The 19,807-nt window shown below is 31.9% G+C and overlaps 3 protein-coding genes across 3 annotated transcripts; 2 read left to right on the forward strand and 1 right to left on the reverse strand.

The window, feature by feature from the left end:
• The first annotated feature begins 7,621 nt into the window (after nucleotides 1-7,621).
• On the forward strand, nucleotides 7,622-12,047 carry LOC25501612 (probable methyltransferase PMT24). The gene is made up of 8 exons (XM_013590919.3): nucleotides 7,622-8,941; nucleotides 9,530-9,679; nucleotides 9,937-10,207; nucleotides 10,304-10,414; nucleotides 10,538-10,712; nucleotides 10,928-11,188; nucleotides 11,335-11,529; nucleotides 11,633-12,047. Exons 1-8 carry the CDS (start codon nucleotides 7,622-7,624, stop codon nucleotides 11,832-11,834), a joined length of 2,685 nt encoding a protein of 894 aa, XP_013446373.3. The 3' UTR covers nucleotides 11,835-12,047.
• A 1,616-nt stretch (nucleotides 12,048-13,663) lies between these two features.
• Nucleotides 13,664-14,041, reverse strand: LOC25501613 (uncharacterized). Its single transcript, XM_013590920.2, has one exon. The coding sequence runs from the start codon at nucleotides 14,039-14,041 to the stop codon at nucleotides 13,664-13,666; it is 378 nt and encodes a 125-aa protein (XP_013446374.2).
• Nucleotides 14,042-16,696: 2,655 nt separating this feature from the next.
• On the forward strand, nucleotides 16,697-18,506 carry LOC25501614 (epoxide hydrolase A). Its single transcript, XM_013590921.3, has 4 exons — nucleotides 16,697-17,194; nucleotides 17,508-17,690; nucleotides 17,779-18,020; nucleotides 18,097-18,506. Exons 1-4 carry the CDS (start codon nucleotides 16,907-16,909, stop codon nucleotides 18,344-18,346), a joined length of 963 nt encoding a protein of 320 aa, XP_013446375.1. The 5' UTR covers nucleotides 16,697-16,906; the 3' UTR covers nucleotides 18,347-18,506.
• The last annotated feature ends 1,301 nt before the right edge of the window (nucleotides 18,507-19,807 follow it).

Here is a 19,807-nt window from a genome sequence, read left to right on the forward strand (position 1 = left end):
GTCATAAAAAAATAAAAAATTGTATTGAGAATATTATGATAGAGAGTATGTCGTAATCAATTTTTCGCAAATTGAGTGTTAACTCTCCGAGATTACCGAGTTTACGTTTTTAGGTACAAAAATCGTGTTAACTCTGAGGTAAACTCGGTTTCTAGTAAAATCGGAAGGTTTAACGGATTTGATTGAGTTAACACTAGGTAAACTCGTGTAAACTCGACCGATTTGTAATGGCTGACACAACATTTTTTTTTTTGAAAGATTTGTAAGTGCTGGCATAATTTTAAATATGTACAATTGAATTTTGCGGATTTTTAACAAATAAAAAATGTGTATTGAGAATAATGTGTTAGAGTGTTTTTCAGTCCTTTAAAATCTTATAAAATCCATAAAATTCTTAAAATTTGAAAATCAATAGTAAAATAATTTTTTATTGGTTTTATTTTTCTTTATTTAAATGCTAGAATTTATCTGTTCATTATTTCTAGGCTTAATTGCACTTTTGGCCCCCTATCTTTTCAAAAGTTGCGATTTTGGCCCCTAACTAATTAAAATACAAAACAGCCCCCTATGTATTAGATCTTTGGCAGTTTTGGCCCCCAAGGCCACTTTTAACTTAGTCTTCGCTAACGTGGCACCCATATCCCTTAAGTGAGGTGCCACGTGTCGACCATTGTGGGTGCCACATCAGCAAAGACTAAGTCAAAAGTGGTCTTGGGGGCCAAAACTGCCAAAGATTCAATACATAAGGGGCTGTTTTGTATTTTAATTAGTTAGGGGGCCAAAATCGTAAATTTTAGAAAGATAGGGGGCCAAAAGTGCAATTGAGCCTTATTTTTATCATTCACGCTTGTAAGTTTGTTCTTTTTCCCCTAAAATTCATTGAATCCTTTGAAATTTTAAAATCACATAAAATCCTTTGAAATCCTTAAAAGTCAGTGTGATAAATCCTTTAAAATCTTGAGCGTATAAAGTCTTTTACATAAAAAGTCTTTTAAAATCTCTTAGAATCAATACAATCTCACACAGTCTTTTAAAATCTTAAAGACTTTTTTTATTAAAATAGTCTTTTAAAATCCTAATCCAATACACCCCCTAAAACTCTTTCACTTAATACATTTTTTCTTTTTTTAAATTTATCAAATTAATCAAAAAATATAAAAATTGAAGGATCAAATTATTCAACTTAATACGTTGATGCCGCACTTTTATACGATTCTTAATGATCATTCTATTGTAGCACCACATGTAAAACTTGTTCATGACAACAATTGCTTGCCAGCTATTACATTACATTGATAATTTGATATTAGGATAGTTAGTGTACAATCAATTTAAAATTGCTACCATTGAACAAACATATCGTTAGTACCATATCCACATATACTCTAGTCTGCGACTGAGTGAATTCTGAAAGTGATGCATCACCTAAAATAGTAAAATGGCAGCATCATCTTTTTGCTTGAGCAACACTTCCTTCCCCTTCTTTTTATCATTGTTTTATTTTATGGCAACCTTTGAAAAGTCTCTATCTTTGATAGTATTATGCTGCTCATTCTCAATTTAACTAGACACATTTCTTTTTAAATTATACATTCATATACTTTGTAGTGAATATTCTAAAAATAGTAACATTGTTTTGACTTTTGAGTACAAATTAATCATCATTCAAATAATAAAACAATTAAGTTTAAGCAATATATATTTTGGAGTTTATCACCATTTTGGTTCTTGCTATTGTCGTGAACCAATGATCGGACAATTTGATCTTTTAAATTGATGAAACCAATATTCCCTCAAAAAAAAAAAAATGATGAAACCATTTAGTTCTAATGAATTGATTGATGATTTTATTTTGTTCTAAAAAGTCACATAGACACTCACAAAAGTTTTGTTTGAGAGTTTGAAGGAGAGGGGAATGAGACAATTTTTTTTTTTGAAAGGGGAAAGGGAGAGTTTTAAGGGGTGAGATATATGGAGGAAAAAGAACAAATATTTCAATTTTTTGATTTTTTTTAAAGAATGATAAATTAATGCTTATGATTAATATATCTTGAATTTTAAGAATATTCTAAAAATATATATTGAAGAAATTCTAAAAACGTATACTCCATCTGTCCCATAATAACTGAGTCATTTGAAGAAAAAAAAGTGTCACAAAAAGATTATACACCCTTGACGTTTTTCTATTCCTAAGTTATTAGTTAAAATTAACCACATATAGAGAGCTCTCGTGAGTCTTTCTACTTAAAACATAAATTGTTGCCAAACCATTGTCTCATCTCATTGTAGTCTTGCAAAGTTAATTGATACCATCAAAGTATCACCGGTGGTCACAAAGTTAATTTATATATATAAGAGATCAATTTATATTAGTATTTTGCAAAATAACTTATTGTTATAATATTTATTTACACATGTGGTACACTTAAGTTCTTTGTTAGATTATCTTGATAAGTGGTTTACCATGGATCAATACTTAATTAAATTCATCTGAAATTTTAAGTATGATCGACATTACTATTTAGAAATAGTGGCAGTGTAAGGTCTTAGTAATAGAAGGTTTTACAAATTGGAAGAAAAAAAGTGAAAGTGCAAATTGGAGAAAATTTCTAACAAGTTCAATTGTTCTATCAAGTGGTTGATCAAAAACTTCAAGAGTTCAATAATATCATTTTTAAAAAATGACAAATTGTAGAGAATAATTGTCTCGTATATTTCTGCTTCCAAAAATAAAATGTAATATATATTCAATGCTACAAATTATATATATATATATATATATATATATATATATATATATATATATATATATATGATGTCTCCACTAATCAAAATTTCTGACTCCGCCACCGCATGTTAGCATGATTCTTGTACGGACCAAATTATAGGACCTCTACTTTCAAATTGTTGTTTCACTCAATAATTGTCATGTTTGGAGTGGGATCAACATCATGAGTAATAATTGATAACTGAACTCTAATGATATATATCTATTAGGAACATAGTCCACTAGCTATGGTATATTCGATTATTACTTTCTTTTACTCCTTTTAATCTTTGACCTATATAGTAGGGTAATTTGAGTTTCATACATTTTTAAAAGATGTCAGTCCAAGACATCTGCCTCCGTTTACCAAGTAATTGATTAATTTATATACATAATAATATTATTAAATAGTCATAATAGAATTGTGTTATTTGAACATCCATATATGTGAGAATTTTTGTGACAACCAAAATTTTACAAAGGAAATGAGGTAGTGACACAAAAATCAAAGTAATAGAGAGAGAACGTAAAAAAATAATGTGAGTATGAGAGAGAAAATTGTTAAAAAAGTTGTAAAAAATGATTGTTCAAATATCATTTCTCCTCATAATAACCTTTCAGTTTAAGTAAAGAGTGATCAAACCCATGTCTCATACATGTCTCTTGATTAACATTATGTCACAAGAGCTTAGATTATTTATATTATTTTATTATATATAGGTACACTTGGTACTGTAAGAAAGAAAGCAAAGATGATAGAAAAGAATCTAAACAACTTTTTTTTTTCCACCGGATTAAGCTTTGTTGGAAATCATTGCAAAAACCATATAGATAGATATATGGCTGTGTCACAAATTCACATCACTATGAATTTATTAGCTCGATCTCGATTCTCTACTGGATGTGGGTCATATAAGATAGGATACTTTATTTTCATTGAGAGAATTATACTTCATATCCAAAGGCAGTACATACATAAATTTGTAGAATTAACCATTAAATATAAATAATTGTTGAGTAAACAACCATTTTCGGCATAATCTCTATAAAAAAGAAGTTAATGTAAGTTGAATTTCAGAGACTTATCACAATCAATACAGATCTCAAAGTTCTATAGATACTAACAAAAGTATTTACAAATCGTCCATCAAAACGGTACTCCGTTTACAACGGAGTTGAACCCACACCTTATAGGGTATGAGTTGACTCATTACCAACTAACTAAACCTCCACCAGCAAGTATCATACTTTAAATTTTAACCAATATAAATATAATGAGTAACACGTAGAGTATATAAAATGTTGGAAAATGCATGCAAAATTCCCTTCATATGTGAAGTCAAAATTGACACTAAGCAAGCAAAAACAAAAGAGAATAGAGTAGTAAAGTCACACCAAGAACCTTTATGTGGAAAACCTTGTCAGTGTGAACGAAAAACCATAGGACCAAGTTCAGTAAAAGTAGGATTATAGTTATCTTGATACAAGAGGATATCTTTCAACTCTTACCAAATTATGATGAAAACAAAACTCTTTCTCTCGAAGAGAATTTCTAGAACTCTATATCTCGCTATCACTCTTGGATTGGAACTCTTAGAATTATGAAACTCCTTGCAATTCCTCCTATTTATACGAGAAGAATGCTGCATAGATAATGGTTAGTCAATGCTTGAATTTACAAGTACTCTTGTAAATAACATGTTCACATTATTTTCTAAGTTTGAATGTGTAGTCTCAAGGTTCAAAGAAAGACTCTTGAGACCTTGGAGGTTCTATCTTCTTTTTCCATGTGTTGGAATCATTTTGATGACTTGACCAAAGATCAGATAACCACCAATTAAGAGAGAATATCAACAAATTTAATCTCTACTGTTAAGATGTTAGAGACTAAATTGAATTATTATCATACAATTTTGGAACTATTTGTTACGGGGATGGATCCAGTTCAAAGTTTGGAGTTTGTCACTTGCGGTAGCCGCAGTCCGTCGAGCTAGAGTTATGAGGCCTTTCCATGGGCGTGAGTTCATTGATTGGTGTAAGATTCATAACTTCTGCACAAATCAATTTAAGCATCAAGCAAAATAAATTTTCACGTTCGAGTTTGGAGGAGAGAAGAGATTATTACTTTAATTAAAATCAATCAAAAAGTGGAAGGGATAAAGGGTTTTCGGAGTGGATGACTTTAGAAGGTTTTTTTTTTTGTAATACAAAATTCTTATAAAATAGGGGAACTAAAAAATGTATTGTAGAAAGGTTTTGTAAATTGGTATAATACTCTCAAAATTAAAAATATATTAATAATAAACATTTATTATCATTCTCTACAAAATTACTATTTCAAAAAATAAAAGATTTCTCTATTTTTTTCAATTTCTATTCCTCAAACTCTTTCCTCTCCTTTACTCTCAATTCGCAAATAGAGCCTCAAAGTTTGTACCTTGAGGTAGCCCCTGCTTTTTTGTTTCATAATCCAATTTCTTTCCAATCACTTGAACGCAGACACCACTTAAATGAGATTATTTCATAATTTTGATGGATTTATGGGGTAGAAAGACTGAGTACCTAGTAGAATTCTCTTTCACTGATCATAAGAAATGAGCCATCAAATTTTTTTAAAAAGAGAAATGACCCATCAAATGAATAGTGAACCCCTCATTGTACTAGGCCTTAATATTTTATTTTCTTCTTGCTGACGGATGTCTCCAGACACTCTTTAAAGATATAAAAATAAGAATTATTCTATTAAAAGTAAAATATTTTAATTTTCAACACATTTGTTATATAAATTTTCATAAAAAGTTATTATCTAAAATTCTTAAAGAGTATCCTTAGAAACGCTCGTTATCATTTTTTTTATCAATGGAAAAACAAAACATAAAGCAAGAAACAAAGTTACAAGGAATTGAATCTCGACAACATCAACTAAACAACGGGGTATAGGGTAAAAAAATCAACTAATCTTTAGGTGAGTTGCTAAAAATATAATAATTTGTAGGGGGTGAAGATATGAATGCGGGGTATAGAGTAAGTTTTCTGTTGGGAATCTAATTAAAGGATTGTTGTGGCCTTGTTATGTTTTGGGTTGGCTTTTCTTAAACAAATTTTAGACTATTACTCTTTTCACCCTATTACCTTTTCATATGTTCTCTCTCTTTTTTTTCTTTTTTTTTACATTTTTTCATGAGATTTCGGATTATATAATTTGAACACAATGTGGTTGTTTTCGGATTGTATAATCTAAATTATGCTTATGAATGAGCAACAATCATAGTCTCTTTCATTTCAACAGTTGAAAATTTTGCTTATAAAAACAATAAAAAAAAGTAAAAAAATGATAAAATATGTCAAATAAAATAAAATAAAATATATAAAAATGCAATCAAAAAATTCTAAAAATCAAATAAAACTAATGAATTTTTGTTTTTTCCAGATTTTTCTGAGAATATGAAAAATGGGTTTCAACAATGAAATTTTGGATTTTGAGGGGTGGAGTCCAACAAGAAATTTCTTATATGAGAGTCTTGATTCTTCAATTTTTTTTTAAAGTTTCGGAGCAATTTGATCAAGTATTCTGAAACCGGATTTTCGACTAGGAACAACTAACAATGACCTATAACATAATATGGTCATTAAATTGGTTATACATGTTACAAACATATTCAAAATTTGTGCTGATATAGTTCATATTATATAATCCGGACTATTTTTTCCTATAAAATTGATGTTTAGGATCCGAAAAAATCAAGGTGTTAGGATTATAAAAAATCTGAATTTATGAGAAAAACTCTTTTTTTTTTCCACCCCATCCCACCTCAAATCAAAGGTAAAACACATTTCAGATTATAGAATTCGAAAATCATACGTATATTTTCGTAAAAAAAAAAATAATACGCACGAGAAATGGCTAGCATGAGAAAAGTAATAAATAAACAAATTTTGATTTTCTCCTTCCCTAGAATTGATTTAACGTATTTATTCTTACATGTTTTCACTACCTAAAAAATTCTCGCCTGTTCTAATAGAAGTAGAACTAATATTGATGATGAGGTATGATTAGTCCTACATTTATTTCCGTGCCTCATGTTTTTTGTTATGTAAATTTTTTATTAAAAATGTATATAGTAAAAAACTTAATATAAAGGAAATAAAACAAATTATCATTCACAAAACCGGAAAAAACTAAATGTTGCAGACCCAAAATGTAGCAGTGATACAACCTTAAAATGCAATTTTGATCTTATTAAATATTCGTAAAAAAAAAAAAAAAAAAAAAAAAAAACTTGAAAAATAAAAGCAAGTTTGAGACATCGTGTAAATTGACATTTGACCATATTAGTTCTTATAAGACGCTCTTAAATGAGACGGAAGAGTAACTCATTTGGTTGAATTAAGGAGTTAAAGGTCTACTAAAATGGAGTTAAGGTAAGAACATTCTCATAAAAAAAACATTTGACCAAATTGATTAATAAGTACCACTAAAATGGATGAATTTTTTTTTCTCTTTTATACTCTTCCATATATATTAAGAAGCAAAATATTGATAGGAAGGAAAGACGGGAATTAAAAGATGAAACAGAAGACCAAGTGACCAAAATCAACCATTTGTTTTTTCTTTGTATTGTCTACTACTTCTACTCCCTCCCTGACATAGTAACCAATTTTGTCTTGAACAAAAAATTCCCTATTCCGTCTCTTTTGGATCATTGATAATTTCCAACTTTCTAAATTTAGAACAATACATTTCTTTCCTCACAAACTTCACCAAGGGAAAAAAAAATACCTTTCTTTTCTCTAACAATCAATTTCACTCTCACTATCACCACCTTTTTCATAATTAACAAAATCAAATAATCTATGGCACTTCCAAACAAATCACGTAACAGCAGAAGATCCTCATCAACAACATCTTACACATCAACTATAACAACATTAGTCTTTATTACACTATGTGTCTTAGGTGTATGGATGCTAACATCAAACTCTGTTGTTTCACCTAAAACACGTTCAGCTGTTGATAACTCTGCTTCCACCACCAACGATTTTTCTTCCAACGATGACCGAATTGATCAAACCAACAAGAACAACGACGACAACAACAACAATAATTCAGACGATTCAACATCCGAAAGCACCACCAACAACAACAATAACTCAGATGAATCAACGTCCGAAAGCACAACCAACAACAATAATAATAACTCAGATGAATCAACGTCTGAAACCACGAACAACAACGACAATAACAATAACAACAACAACAACAATAACAACAACAACAACAACTCAGATGATTCAACATTAGAAACTACAAACAACGAGAAAAACTCGGATGGATCAACATCTGAAACCAACACAAAGAGCAAAGATCAAAAGGATACTGCTACTGTGTACGGAGACAATCCTGGTAATCTACCGGATGATGCTATCAAAAGTGATGTTGCTAATAACAACAACAATGACCAACCAAAACAAGATCATAAAAATTCATTTTCTCAAAAACAGAAACAGAAAAATTCAAATGATGATCAGAAAAATATTGTTTCTGAGAAAGATGAAGAAAGTACTCAAGTGTCTGAAGGAAACAATAACAAAGATGCTGTAGAAGGTGAAAACCAAAATGCAAAGGGTGATCAACAACAAGATGGTCAAAGGTTTGACAATAATGATCAAGGGTCTAAGAACAATGGAGATGGAGTGAATGAACAACTAAAAGATGACAAAGGTGAAAACAAGATCATGGAAATAGAACAAAAGAAAATGTCCAAAGAAGAACCAAAAGAACCAGAAAAAGAGAGTCAGGAGGAAGTAGTAGAGAAACCGAAACCAGAGAAGAAGAAGAGGAGGAAATCTTCGAAGAAGGAATCGAAGAAACAATGGTCGACACAAGCAGATGAATCTAGAGGTGAAAAAGAGAGACAAAACATAAATGAATCAGGTAGTAGTACCAATAGTGTTGTTGATCAAGAAGTGCAAGATTTGAAGTGGAGTATATGCAATGTAACCGCTGGTGCTGATTATATTCCATGTTTGGACAATGAAAAGTATCTTAAGACTTCACATAGAAAACACTATGAACATAGAGAGAGGCATTGTCCTGAGGATGCACCAACTTGCCTTGTCTCACTTCCTCAAGGATACAAAACACATGTTCCATGGCCTGGTAGTAGAGATAAGGTTCTAAATATATTGCTCTTATATATATATATATATATATATATATATATATATATATATATATATATATCTTGAAATTAAGATAATTCTTTTATTAGAGTAAGGCTATAAATAACTTAATTCCATGCTTATGAAATAAATGTTTATAATAAGTGTTTATGTATAAGTTATTTCTACAACAAAAGATAAAATAACGTAAGACTTAGAATTCCACATAAGGTTGAAACTCGCATGGCACCGGAAGGATCATGAGTAACAATTATGTGGTATAGTCCCATGGTCAAGTTTGAACTCGGTGGAGGAGCCAGACTATTACAAAAGAGAAGCTTTCTTTTTTTGTTACAATCCGACTCTTCCATTGTATTCAAACTTGATAATAGGGCTGAGAGGCTATAAACTGTTTTCATAAGCTATCATGGAGAACTTATGAAAAGACATAATAAATTGTTTTCATAAGCTCTCTCAAACAGAATAGCAAATGTTTATATTAGCAGATAAACTCAAATAAGTCAATTCAAATATGACTTTTAGTAATAAATGTGTACATGAGTTTCTCAAAACTAAAAACTTTACTCTGCGTTTCAACAGATATGGTACCACAATGTACCACACGTTAAGCTAGCTGAAGTGAAGGGACATCAAAATTGGGTGAAGTTGATGGGTGAGTTTTTGACATTCCCTGGTGGTGGCACTCAGTTCATTCATGGTGCTCTCCATTATATTGATTTTCTTCAAAAGGTAATAATTATTTTTCCTAAATAGACCAAATGTTGTGATACTACACAGTAATCCAATGAACTTCGCTTAGTTTATACAACTTATAGAGTATGTAATGTACAATGTTAATCTTGTATAGAGTATGTGAGGTACAATGTTATTCTTAATCTTATAATGTCATGTTGGTATAATATAAGTGTACAACTTCTAGAAAATAATTGATATTAGTGTACAATTTCACACATGATTTTTGAAAAGAATGGTTGATTGTTGCACAGGCTCAGCCAGATATTGCATGGGGGAAGCATACAAGGGTTATACTTGACGTTGGGTGTGGTGTTGGTAGTTTTGGAGGTTACCTATTTGAAAGAGATGTTATTGCTATGTCTTTTGCCCCAAAAGATGAGCATGAAGCACAAGTTCAGTTTGCACTTGAGAGAGGAATACCAGCTATATCTGCTGTCATGGGTACTCAAAGGTTGCAATTCCCAAGCCGTGTCTTCGATCTTATACATTGTGCGCGATGTCGAGTACCTTGGCATGAAGAAGGTTGATCTCACTACATCTCTTTTTCCTTGCCTTATTATTTCTTGCTTTAGTTTGCATTGATCATGTATAATTAGAAATGTGTTACTCTTTTTATAGGTGGTAAGTTGCTTTTGGAATTGAACCGGGTTCTTAGACCAGGTGGTTTTTTTGTATGGTCTGCCACTCCTGTGTACCAAACGTTAGAGGAAGATGTGGAGATATGGAAGCGTGAGATATATATATATATATAATATAATTAATTAAATACATATCTTATCTTTGTTATGTAGTGATGAATAATAATAACTTGGAATTTTTTATACATGGTTATATTTTGTTATTTTCTTTCAGAAATGACCGCGTTGACCAAGTCCATGTGTTGGGATCTTGTGACTATAAAAAATGATACTCTGAATCAAGTTGGTGCTGCCTTCTTCAGAAAAACCACTTCCAATGAATGTTATGAGCAGAGAGACCAAAGCCAACCTCCAATGTGCAAAGATGATGACGATCCAAATAATGCTTGGTAAACTCAACTGTTAGTTAGAATCTTTTAGGTGCATGGGATGTAGCTCATGAAATGGTTTTTTGAATTACATTTTACATAACAATCCTTAATATTGCAAAATGAAGGATACGTACGATTGATGTGGCCTAATGTGTAGAACTAATTTAAAACCATGAAAACAAGGGAGAAGTACATTGTAACAATTTTTTCATTTTTATCTATCAAATATTTAGGTATGTACCTCTACAAGCTTGCATGCATAAGTTGGCTGCTGACAACACTGAGAGAGGAGCTAAATGGCCTGATGCTTGGCCTCAAAGACTACAAAAAGCACCATATTGGTTAAACGATGCACAGGGTGAAAAACCATCATCTAAAGATTTTGCAGCTGATGGTAAACGTTGGAAATACAATGTTGTAGATGAGCTTAGCAACATGGGTGTTGGTTGGTCAGATGTGAGAAATGTCATGGACATGAGAGCCACTTATGGAGGGTAAGCATTCAACTTGGACTACAGCTATTACATGTTTTAAATTACTTCTAGTATTAGTCCTAATAATCGGCCTATAACAAATAGTAGTAACATTACTGAATCATTGATCATGAAGGGTAATTATCAAAGTCATGTTATGTATGTAGATTTGCAGCAGCTTTGAAGGATCTTCCTCTTTGGGTGTTCAACGTGGTGAATGTGGATGCTGGAGACACACTGCCTATCATCTATGAGAGAGGTCTTATTGGAATATACCATGATTGGTGTGAATCCTTCAGCACATATCCACGAACTTATGATCTACTGCATGCAGATCATCTTTTCTCAAATCTAAAGACTAGGTATAAATGAAAGTATTACCATATATTTTTCATAGTATTTCTCAAGAGGCTTAAGAATTTGCACAGATTTGGTTTACATTATTATATTGTTTTGGCTTGTCAGGTGCCAACTTGTTCCTGTTACAGCAGAGGTTGATAGAATACTTAGACCAGGGGGTCATTTGGTTGTCCGTGATGAAGCTAGTGTAATTGATGAAGTGGAGAAGTTGGTGAAATCTCTGAATTGGGAAATAACCTCCAAAACCTCCAAAAACCAAGAAGGGTCGCTCTGTGCAAAGAAAAGTCACTGGCGACCCAACTCTTAATGTTCAATCTCAGACGAATAGTTTCAATCAAGCAGAGCAACATGCAGTGACATTGGTTTCAATATGGTATAGACCTTTGATGGGAGAATAGTTGTCTGAAAACATGATACCCTTCTATTGATGTATCATTCAAGTAGTACGCCAGAGTCGATGCTGTAATACATGTTAAGGAAGTAACAGAATTTGTAGTTTGTTGATTTAAAATGTTGTCCAATTATTCTGTTGGATCATTCAGAACTATCAAATCACCAGAAGTGGTGTGCTACTTTTTTACATTAGTACCACTTGAAAACTATGTAGTAGACTTCTTATTTAGCATCATGCTAGGCAAATGTGTCAAATGGTGCAATGCAAAAATGAGAGAAATATTTGGTACCTTCAAATATTGTAAGAGTTCCCGAACCCCAAGAACTATATAAATTCTAAGGAACTAAAAACTCAATCATTTATATAAGCATTAACAAGGGCATCCACTTAACCCATATGTTTTGAGCCAGGGAAAAAAGTATGCAATGCTATAATAAAATGCACATGACTCAGAAATCAGAAACACCACTACACCATCATATTCCTACATAAACAAATAAACTTCCAAACCTTTCTGTAAATGAACAATAAATTCATCATACTTAATTTCATTGAGAACAATTTATAGATTAAAAAGTTGTATACTGTAGGAGTTCCCGAACCCCAAGAACTATATAAGAGTTCTAAGGAACTAAAAACTCAATCATTTATATAAGCATTGACAAGGGTATCCACTTAACTCATATGTATTGAGCCAGGAAAGAAGTATGTAATGCTAAAACAAAATGCTAATGGTTCAGACATTGACAAATCCCATAACATCTTCATTCCTACCTATACAAGCATAAACTTACAAAAACTTTTAAATGAACCATAAACTTAATCAATTAAGAGACTTCTATAATTATAAGTTAATTCTATAATTATAAGTTAAAAGCTAAACCAAAATGTATTGCAATATATGGATATTGAACAATAGTAGGTAAAAGAAGTGTAGGAGTTCCCGAACCCCAAGAACTATAAAAGTTCTAAGGAACTAAAAACTCCCAATCATTTATATAAGCATTGACAAAGGCATCCACTAGACCCATATGTATTGAGTCATGGATTATTAATCAAGTAAGCAATGCTAAATTCATTCCAGCTTACAAAAGCATAAACTTCCATAGACTTGTTCAATTAAGAACATTTAAAAAGTTAAAAATTAATCCAAACAGTATTAGTAAATTGATATATTTAACAATAATGGGATATAGAATTGTAGGAGTTCCCGAACCCCAAGAACTATAATTGAGTTCTAAGGAACTAAAAACTCCTCATAATTTATATAGGCATTGACAGAGAAATCCACTTAACCCATATGTATTGAGCCAGGGATCAATCAAGAAAGCAATGCTAAAACAAAATGCTCAAGAGTTGTTGCATGAACACTTCTAATCAGAGGGTGTCCCCGACACACTGGTGATTACATTGAAAATTGAAGCACAGATGCCAGACATTTTATCGGTCTCAGACTTGTCCGTATCAGTGTAATGTGTCCCGTGTCTGTGCTTCAATCAAAACTCAAAAAACAGTGTATAAACATGATTATAACAATTATTAAACAAACTCATCTTCATGTCTTTTTTCTCTCAAAAATGTAATCCATTGCAGCATTAGGAATTATCAAATATTCAATCAATAAAAATTCAAAAGATCAAATATATAATTATTAAGTAAAATTGAATCAATTAATGGTAATGTTGAGTATGAAAAAATATATGAGATAGTATTACAACAGATATACAACAAACCCTTGAAAATCAGGGTTTTGATTTGGGATTAGAATCTAGATCTTTATCTTTATAAAGCTTATTATATTCTTCAAGCTCATCATAATAAACATCCCAAACACATCTGACGCATCCGCTACCACAACAATCACCGGGATCGGGTTTCTCCGGCGGAGGAGGAATCTCCTTCTTCTCGACGGTGGAGTTAGGTTTGGGTTGGATCGGGTGCGGCGCGGGTGTATTATCGGTTCGTGGGGGTTCAGCCATTTGATATGGTTGAAAGAAATAATAGGAAGAGGTGCGTTGAATGCGAGGTTTTGTGTTGGTGGTGATGATGTTTAGAGGGAAGAGTTTTTGTGTGAAAAAATCGGAAGTTCCTGTTCTCATGGTCAATATCGCCGCCACCATCTCTATCTCCTTTTATGCAACTCCAATTTCTTTTTCCTTATCATCGCCTTCTTTTTTTTTTTTTTTTTAAAGGGTTTGCTAGAACACAAAGGGTAGTTTTTTATGTGCGAGTGTTTTAATATATTATAATTAAAAAGTTGATAAATACACTTGAGGTGTATGTTGGTGTGCGTTAGCAACTCTTATAGGCATTTGCTATAATACATTTATTTATTTTTTAGAATGAGTGTTTTAGCAAATGATAAATAAAAAATAGTTAAATACATCTTAAAGTGTAGCTTGCTAAAACACTCTCACATAAAAACTAGTGGATGTGTTCTAACAAATCCATTCTTTAAATGACCCACTTTTTATTATTTGCCTCTCAATTTTTATGAGAAAAAATGAGTTTATATATCTTGGGTTCATTCCTGAAGAAAAAATAATATTATATCTTAGATTCATGATACAAGTAACCTAAAAAAAGATTCATGATACAAAATGACGATGAAATAAATTATTATATTCAATTAGGATGGTTGAAATAGAGAAAGATCTCACGTGTTTTATGTGGTACAAAAGTAATGATGATATTGTAGAAAAAATTTATCGAACAGTTGTAAGATCGTCGATGTTGTATGAACAAAATATTTTGTTGGATGTATCCTAAGACCAAACATGATAGAGTTAAGCTGTAAGATCGTCGATGTTGTTTGAACAAAATATTTTGTTGGATGTGTCCTACGACCAAACGTGATAGAGTTAAAAATGACAATATCAACAAGAGACCTATGGAAGGAAAGATGTTTAAATATGCTTATGTGGTATGAATATGTAAATAGAAGATCAGTGGATTTTGTAGTAAAGAAAGTAGTATGCTTCACTAATGAGATAATACTTGATTCTTATTATTATTTTTTAAAAGGATGATACTTGATTCTTATTGTATACGTAAAAAAGTGAGAAATATCATTTGAAATTCATACAAAATTGTAAGTTTAATTACGTGAAAGTTTTTGACTTAATATCGATATTGTCGATCTTCTTTTCACACATTACTCTATATCAAAAACTTATTTTTAAACTTGTCTTTTTAAAAAAATGCTTATTTTTACACTTGACATGATAATTGTCACTAATATAACAAAAATATTTATAGAGGTGCATTGTGTAAAACTATTTTTCAATTACAATTATTAAAAAGTCATCATATTATCACATAAGCTCGTTTTATAAAATAGTGTTCAAATTTAAATACTTGATGAAATTCATGTCAACCGCACAATTCTTTGATTGATTTGTTGATCATGTTTAATCTTTTAATGAAATTATGTTTATAGTCACTTGTTAGGTCATTTGGTAGACTTGAAATGACTTGGTGTTCAATGACGGTAAATGGATTATCGGGCAATGTCTTAACAAAATTCATTCTTGTATTATTTTATAACCCTTTTCTTGCAGGTACTAGGTACTCCTACCATTCAAAAACCGACATGTGAGGTTACTTGGATTCATCTTCTTGAAGACATCATTAAAGTGAATGTGGATGGAAGCTCTTTCAACAACCCTGAAAGATCGGGCTTTGGGGACATCTTGCGTAACAACAATGGCGACTAGTTACTTGGGTTCTCCAGCTTTATTGGAATCTCTACTTTATATGTGTCGCCAAATCTAAGACTTTAGCAATGAATTTTGTTTTTCATGGAACTTCTGAACTACATCCTTATGATCTGCTCATCCAAAAATATTTGTAATTTTTGCATGAGAGTTGAACATTTCAATTCCAAGGATCAACTAGTTACTTTATTAAAATCTTACAAATGTTAATCAAGCGAACCAAAAAGAGAAAAAAAGTAAGAGAGTTGCTTGTTTTTTTTTGAAGGGAAAAGTAAGATAGTTGTTAGCCAATGCTCAAACAAGAGAAGGGGCCTAGTGTGTATCACATTGCTAAAGGTGTAGGCATTTTCGTGTTCAAAATGAATTTTTATCAAACTTATAAACCTGTCACCAAAACTTTCACAAAATTGTTTGAAACTTCTAAGTTTAATCCTTACTTAATTTTAATAGTCTTTTTAGTCCTTATAAAAATAATTTACATGTAGTTTTAGTCCCTACTAAAACAAAGTTTCTCTAATTATCCTTAAACTCTTAAATTTTTAAACGATTATTTTGAGACAAGTTTAGAACGTTACAAAAGGTTCGTTTACTAAAATTTAGATTTTTTTTAACATGAAATGAATTAAATATAAATTTTTGTAAAGGAAAAAAGTTAAAGATAAAAGTAACAAAATTCTGGACGTAGATATAAAATTTTCAGATAATTTTTTGCAGATGAACTATTAGTAATGTTCTTAACACTTCTGTAAAAAATTGTTTAAAATCTTAAAAGTTTAAGCATAGTTAAGCAAATTTAGATTTAGGAGAGACTAAAACTAAGTGCAGAAATTTTTTATAGGGACTAAAAGCACTATTAAAATTAAGTAAGGACTAAATTTAGAAGGTCCCAATTTAACCCTAAAATTATTAATAAATGGGGCTGCTAAATCAATAATTTAAATGTTGCGTCCATGGTCTGCTAATGCAACATATCCATTCTTCAAAGAAGGCATATATTATTTCCACCTTAAAATAACAAATGTTCAACTAAAAGATAAACTAAATAAATGATACACAATTGACAACATGTCTCATCTAAATTCTCAATGTTTATGGGAATATCCCATCTAGAAGAAGTAGTAATTTATAATTCTTTGAAAGATACCAAGTCAAATTTTGCTCTGAACTAACCTTTGACATTTATCAACCACTTTTTTTCTTTCCTTTGATCATCTCCTAGCTCCATCTTTTGTAATCTTTTGTACGATACAAAATTTTTTATTAGGAACCATGTTCATGAGTGAAGTGAATCACCAAAGCATCAAAACCAACGGAATAAATATACATGTAGCAGAACAAGGAACAGGACCACTAGTTCTACTCCTTCATGGTTTCCCAGAAATATGGTATTCTTGGCGCCATCAACTAAACTATTTGGCCCAAAATGGTTATCATGCTGTTGCACCTGATCTAAGAGGATATGGTGACTCTGATTCTCCTATCAACTCCGATTCCTACACTCTTCACCACATCGTAGGTGACCTTATTGGTCTTCTTGATCATTTTGGTGAACATAAGGTATGTATGTCAAAACCAAATCTCTTGAGCCTCCAGGTTTTTTCATGTTGTAGATAGACCTCCAAATTCATGTTCAACGTGACATTTTCATGTTGCGCCAACACCTCTACGTCAATTTTATTGATTATTGCAAGGTCATATATGTTTGAGTCAGTAAAAACGAGGCCTTATACGTCTATCGCTTTAGGTCTTAATATAGGTAGGATCAACATAAATGTGTAGCTAGATATTTATTGAGATATGATTGTACACAATTTTAGTCCTTAAACTATCCTTTTTCCTAATTTATTCGCTCTATCTCTTTTGAATAAAGGCATATGTAGTAGGATCTGACTGGGGTGCAAACATTGGATGGCACCTAAGTCTATTTAGGCCTGATAGAGTGAAGGGGTTTGTTGCTCTAGGTGTTCCTTACTTTCCAAGATCTCCAACTGATAAAACTGTTGAAACTATAAGAAAAGTATACGGAGACGGAGCTCATGTTTGCCAATTTCAGGTAGATTACTCTTTTTATGGCTTGATAAAGTTAAAGATCAAAGAACTATACTCGAGACTAATTTTCATCGAAATTGCGTGGTTGGCAGGAACCAGGTCGTGCAGAGAGAGCTTTTGCTAGATATGATTGTTTGACAGTGATGAAGAAGTTTTTACTGATTACATGGACACATTTTATAACAGCTCCTCCTGGCATGGAGATCGTTGATTTCTTGCCAACTCCTTCGGTTTTGCCGTCGTGGATAACTGAGGAAGAACTCATGGTTTTTGCAGACAAATTCCAAGAGTCTGGTTTCACTGGTGCATTCAATTACTACCGCGCAATGGACCTGTAAGTACCATTTTTCCTATGTTTTTTTGTTTAGTTTTTATACAACAATCCATTTATTCACACTCCATGGTTACAGAAGCTGGGAGCTTCTAGCACCATGGCAAGGATCAAAGATAACAGTTCCAACTAAGTTTATTGCTGGAGACAAAGATGTTGGTTTTCAAAATGGGGGTACAAAAGATTTTGTGGAAGGTGATATTTTCAAGAGTCTTGTTCCCAACCTTGAAGTGGTTATACTAGATGGTCACCACCATATACATCAAGAGAAAGCTCAAATTGTTTCGGAGGAAATCCTTTCCTTCATCCGTAAACTATCTCTAGATTAGGGAATCTTCAACAATTTTCGTTTGAGACAAGTATTGTCCACCCCTTTGTCTAGCTTGTGGCACAGATGCGATTTTTCTTATTCAATGTAATAACTTATGTGTTGTTCTTACTATTAACAAATCATTAAATTGATTTTAGATATATGGGATTTTAAACATAGTTTGTGCTGTGGGGGTTGTGAAATGAATGACTGTCTATTAATTTTACCAAAAGGTTCAGAAATTGTGAAAAGGTTCAGAGGGATTCCCTTGTAAAAACCTCAGACACCTTCAAATCTGCAGGAACATAACATAATCAACAAAGCAAAAAAGATTTATTTAATTTGAAATTATCACGAGCATATCCTACAAATTTAATGATGAAGGTAATTAGAACTGTAATTGACAAAGAAAGAAAGAAAACACGAACCTCTTTGCAAGTTACGGAGAAAATGGCGTGAGCAGTGTTGTTGTATTTGGGAAATTGAGAGAAGAGTTGACCCTCGTTAACTGTGAAATCATCAAGTAATGGTTGAAAATATTGAATACTCTAAAGTAAAATGGGTTATATGAAAAATAGAGAGATAGAAAAGGAACCTTGAAGCCTAGTTTGGACAACATCGAGGGGATACTGAATGGCAAATGCGACGGTGAAGTCTCTAGCAAGAGTTCCAGCGGCGATGGCTTTCTTCCGTAGCAACTGATGATCGCGCTTGGGCAGTTCAGTTAACATGTTGGAAGATTTGAGTTTCAAAGAAGAGAAAAGTTGAGCGTCGTCAATCGTCATTCAATAGAAAAAATGGAGCACGCAAATGTGAAGTGAATCAACTCTGGTTTTGTACTCTCATTCTCTGATCATTCAAATATTTTTTGTCTCTATGTTTATGTCAGCTGCACCCTTCAGATTGTTGAATGAGTTCATATCTAAATATTTATGATTTTTTAAAACGGTCAAGGTTTGATGATAGAGTGTAATTCATCTGCTGGCAAATGTTGAACATTGTCATGCTTTTGCCATTTTTCGCAACCTCTAGCAAATTTCAGAGTCTTTAGCCATTGTAGGCCAGAATACGTTTTATCTTTTCAAAACCTAGTTCATTTGAACAACAGCTTGATGTGCACCACAAACCCCTTCATGGATTTCAGTGAAAGCTACATAAGCGTCTTCTTCAGCTAAGCATCTTGCTAAATTTCAATCAAACAGTTGTTTGTACAATTTGTCATCAATTACGGTGTTATACAAAGCTATGTGCTTCAAATTTTTACTATGATTTGAAGTAGGTTTTTTTTAGATATTTGACAATTTCTAGCCCCTAATCCCCTTGTTCCCAACCTTGAAGTGGTTATACTAGATGGCCACCATAATATACATCAAAAGAAAGCTCAACAAGTTTCAGAGGAAATCCTTTCCTTTTTCCCTAAATTATCTTTGGATTAAGGAATCTTCAGCAGTTGACACTTTCAGTTTATAAGTTTTGTCAA

Source organism: Medicago truncatula, chromosome 8, assembly GCF_003473485.1.
Source record: "Medicago truncatula cultivar Jemalong A17 chromosome 8, MtrunA17r5.0-ANR, whole genome shotgun sequence".
Classification (NCBI taxonomy): Eukaryota; Viridiplantae; Streptophyta; class Magnoliopsida; order Fabales; family Fabaceae; genus Medicago; species Medicago truncatula.

Excerpts from the sequence above, each read along its gene's own strand:
- LOC25501612 (XM_013590919.3), top strand. The coding sequence starts at position 7,622 with ATGGCACTTCCAAACAAATCACGTAACAGCAGAAGATCCTCATCAACA. Across the intron at positions 8,942-9,529 it reads GGCCTGGTAGTAGAGATAAG|ATATGGTACCACAATGTACC; the intron begins GTTCTAAATATA and ends GCGTTTCAACAG. Across the intron at positions 9,680-9,936 it reads ATATTGATTTTCTTCAAAAG|GCTCAGCCAGATATTGCATG; the intron begins GTAATAATTATT and ends ATTGTTGCACAG.
- LOC25501613 (XM_013590920.2), bottom strand. The coding sequence starts at position 14,041 with ATGGTGGCGGCGATATTGACCATGAGAACAGGAACTTCCGATTTTTTC.
- LOC25501614 (XM_013590921.3), top strand. The coding sequence starts at position 16,907 with ATGTTCATGAGTGAAGTGAATCACCAAAGCATCAAAACCAACGGAATA. Across the intron at positions 17,691-17,778 it reads CTCATGTTTGCCAATTTCAG|GAACCAGGTCGTGCAGAGAG; the intron begins GTAGATTACTCT and ends CGTGGTTGGCAG. Across the intron at positions 18,021-18,096 it reads TACTACCGCGCAATGGACCT|AAGCTGGGAGCTTCTAGCAC; the intron begins GTAAGTACCATT and ends CCATGGTTACAG.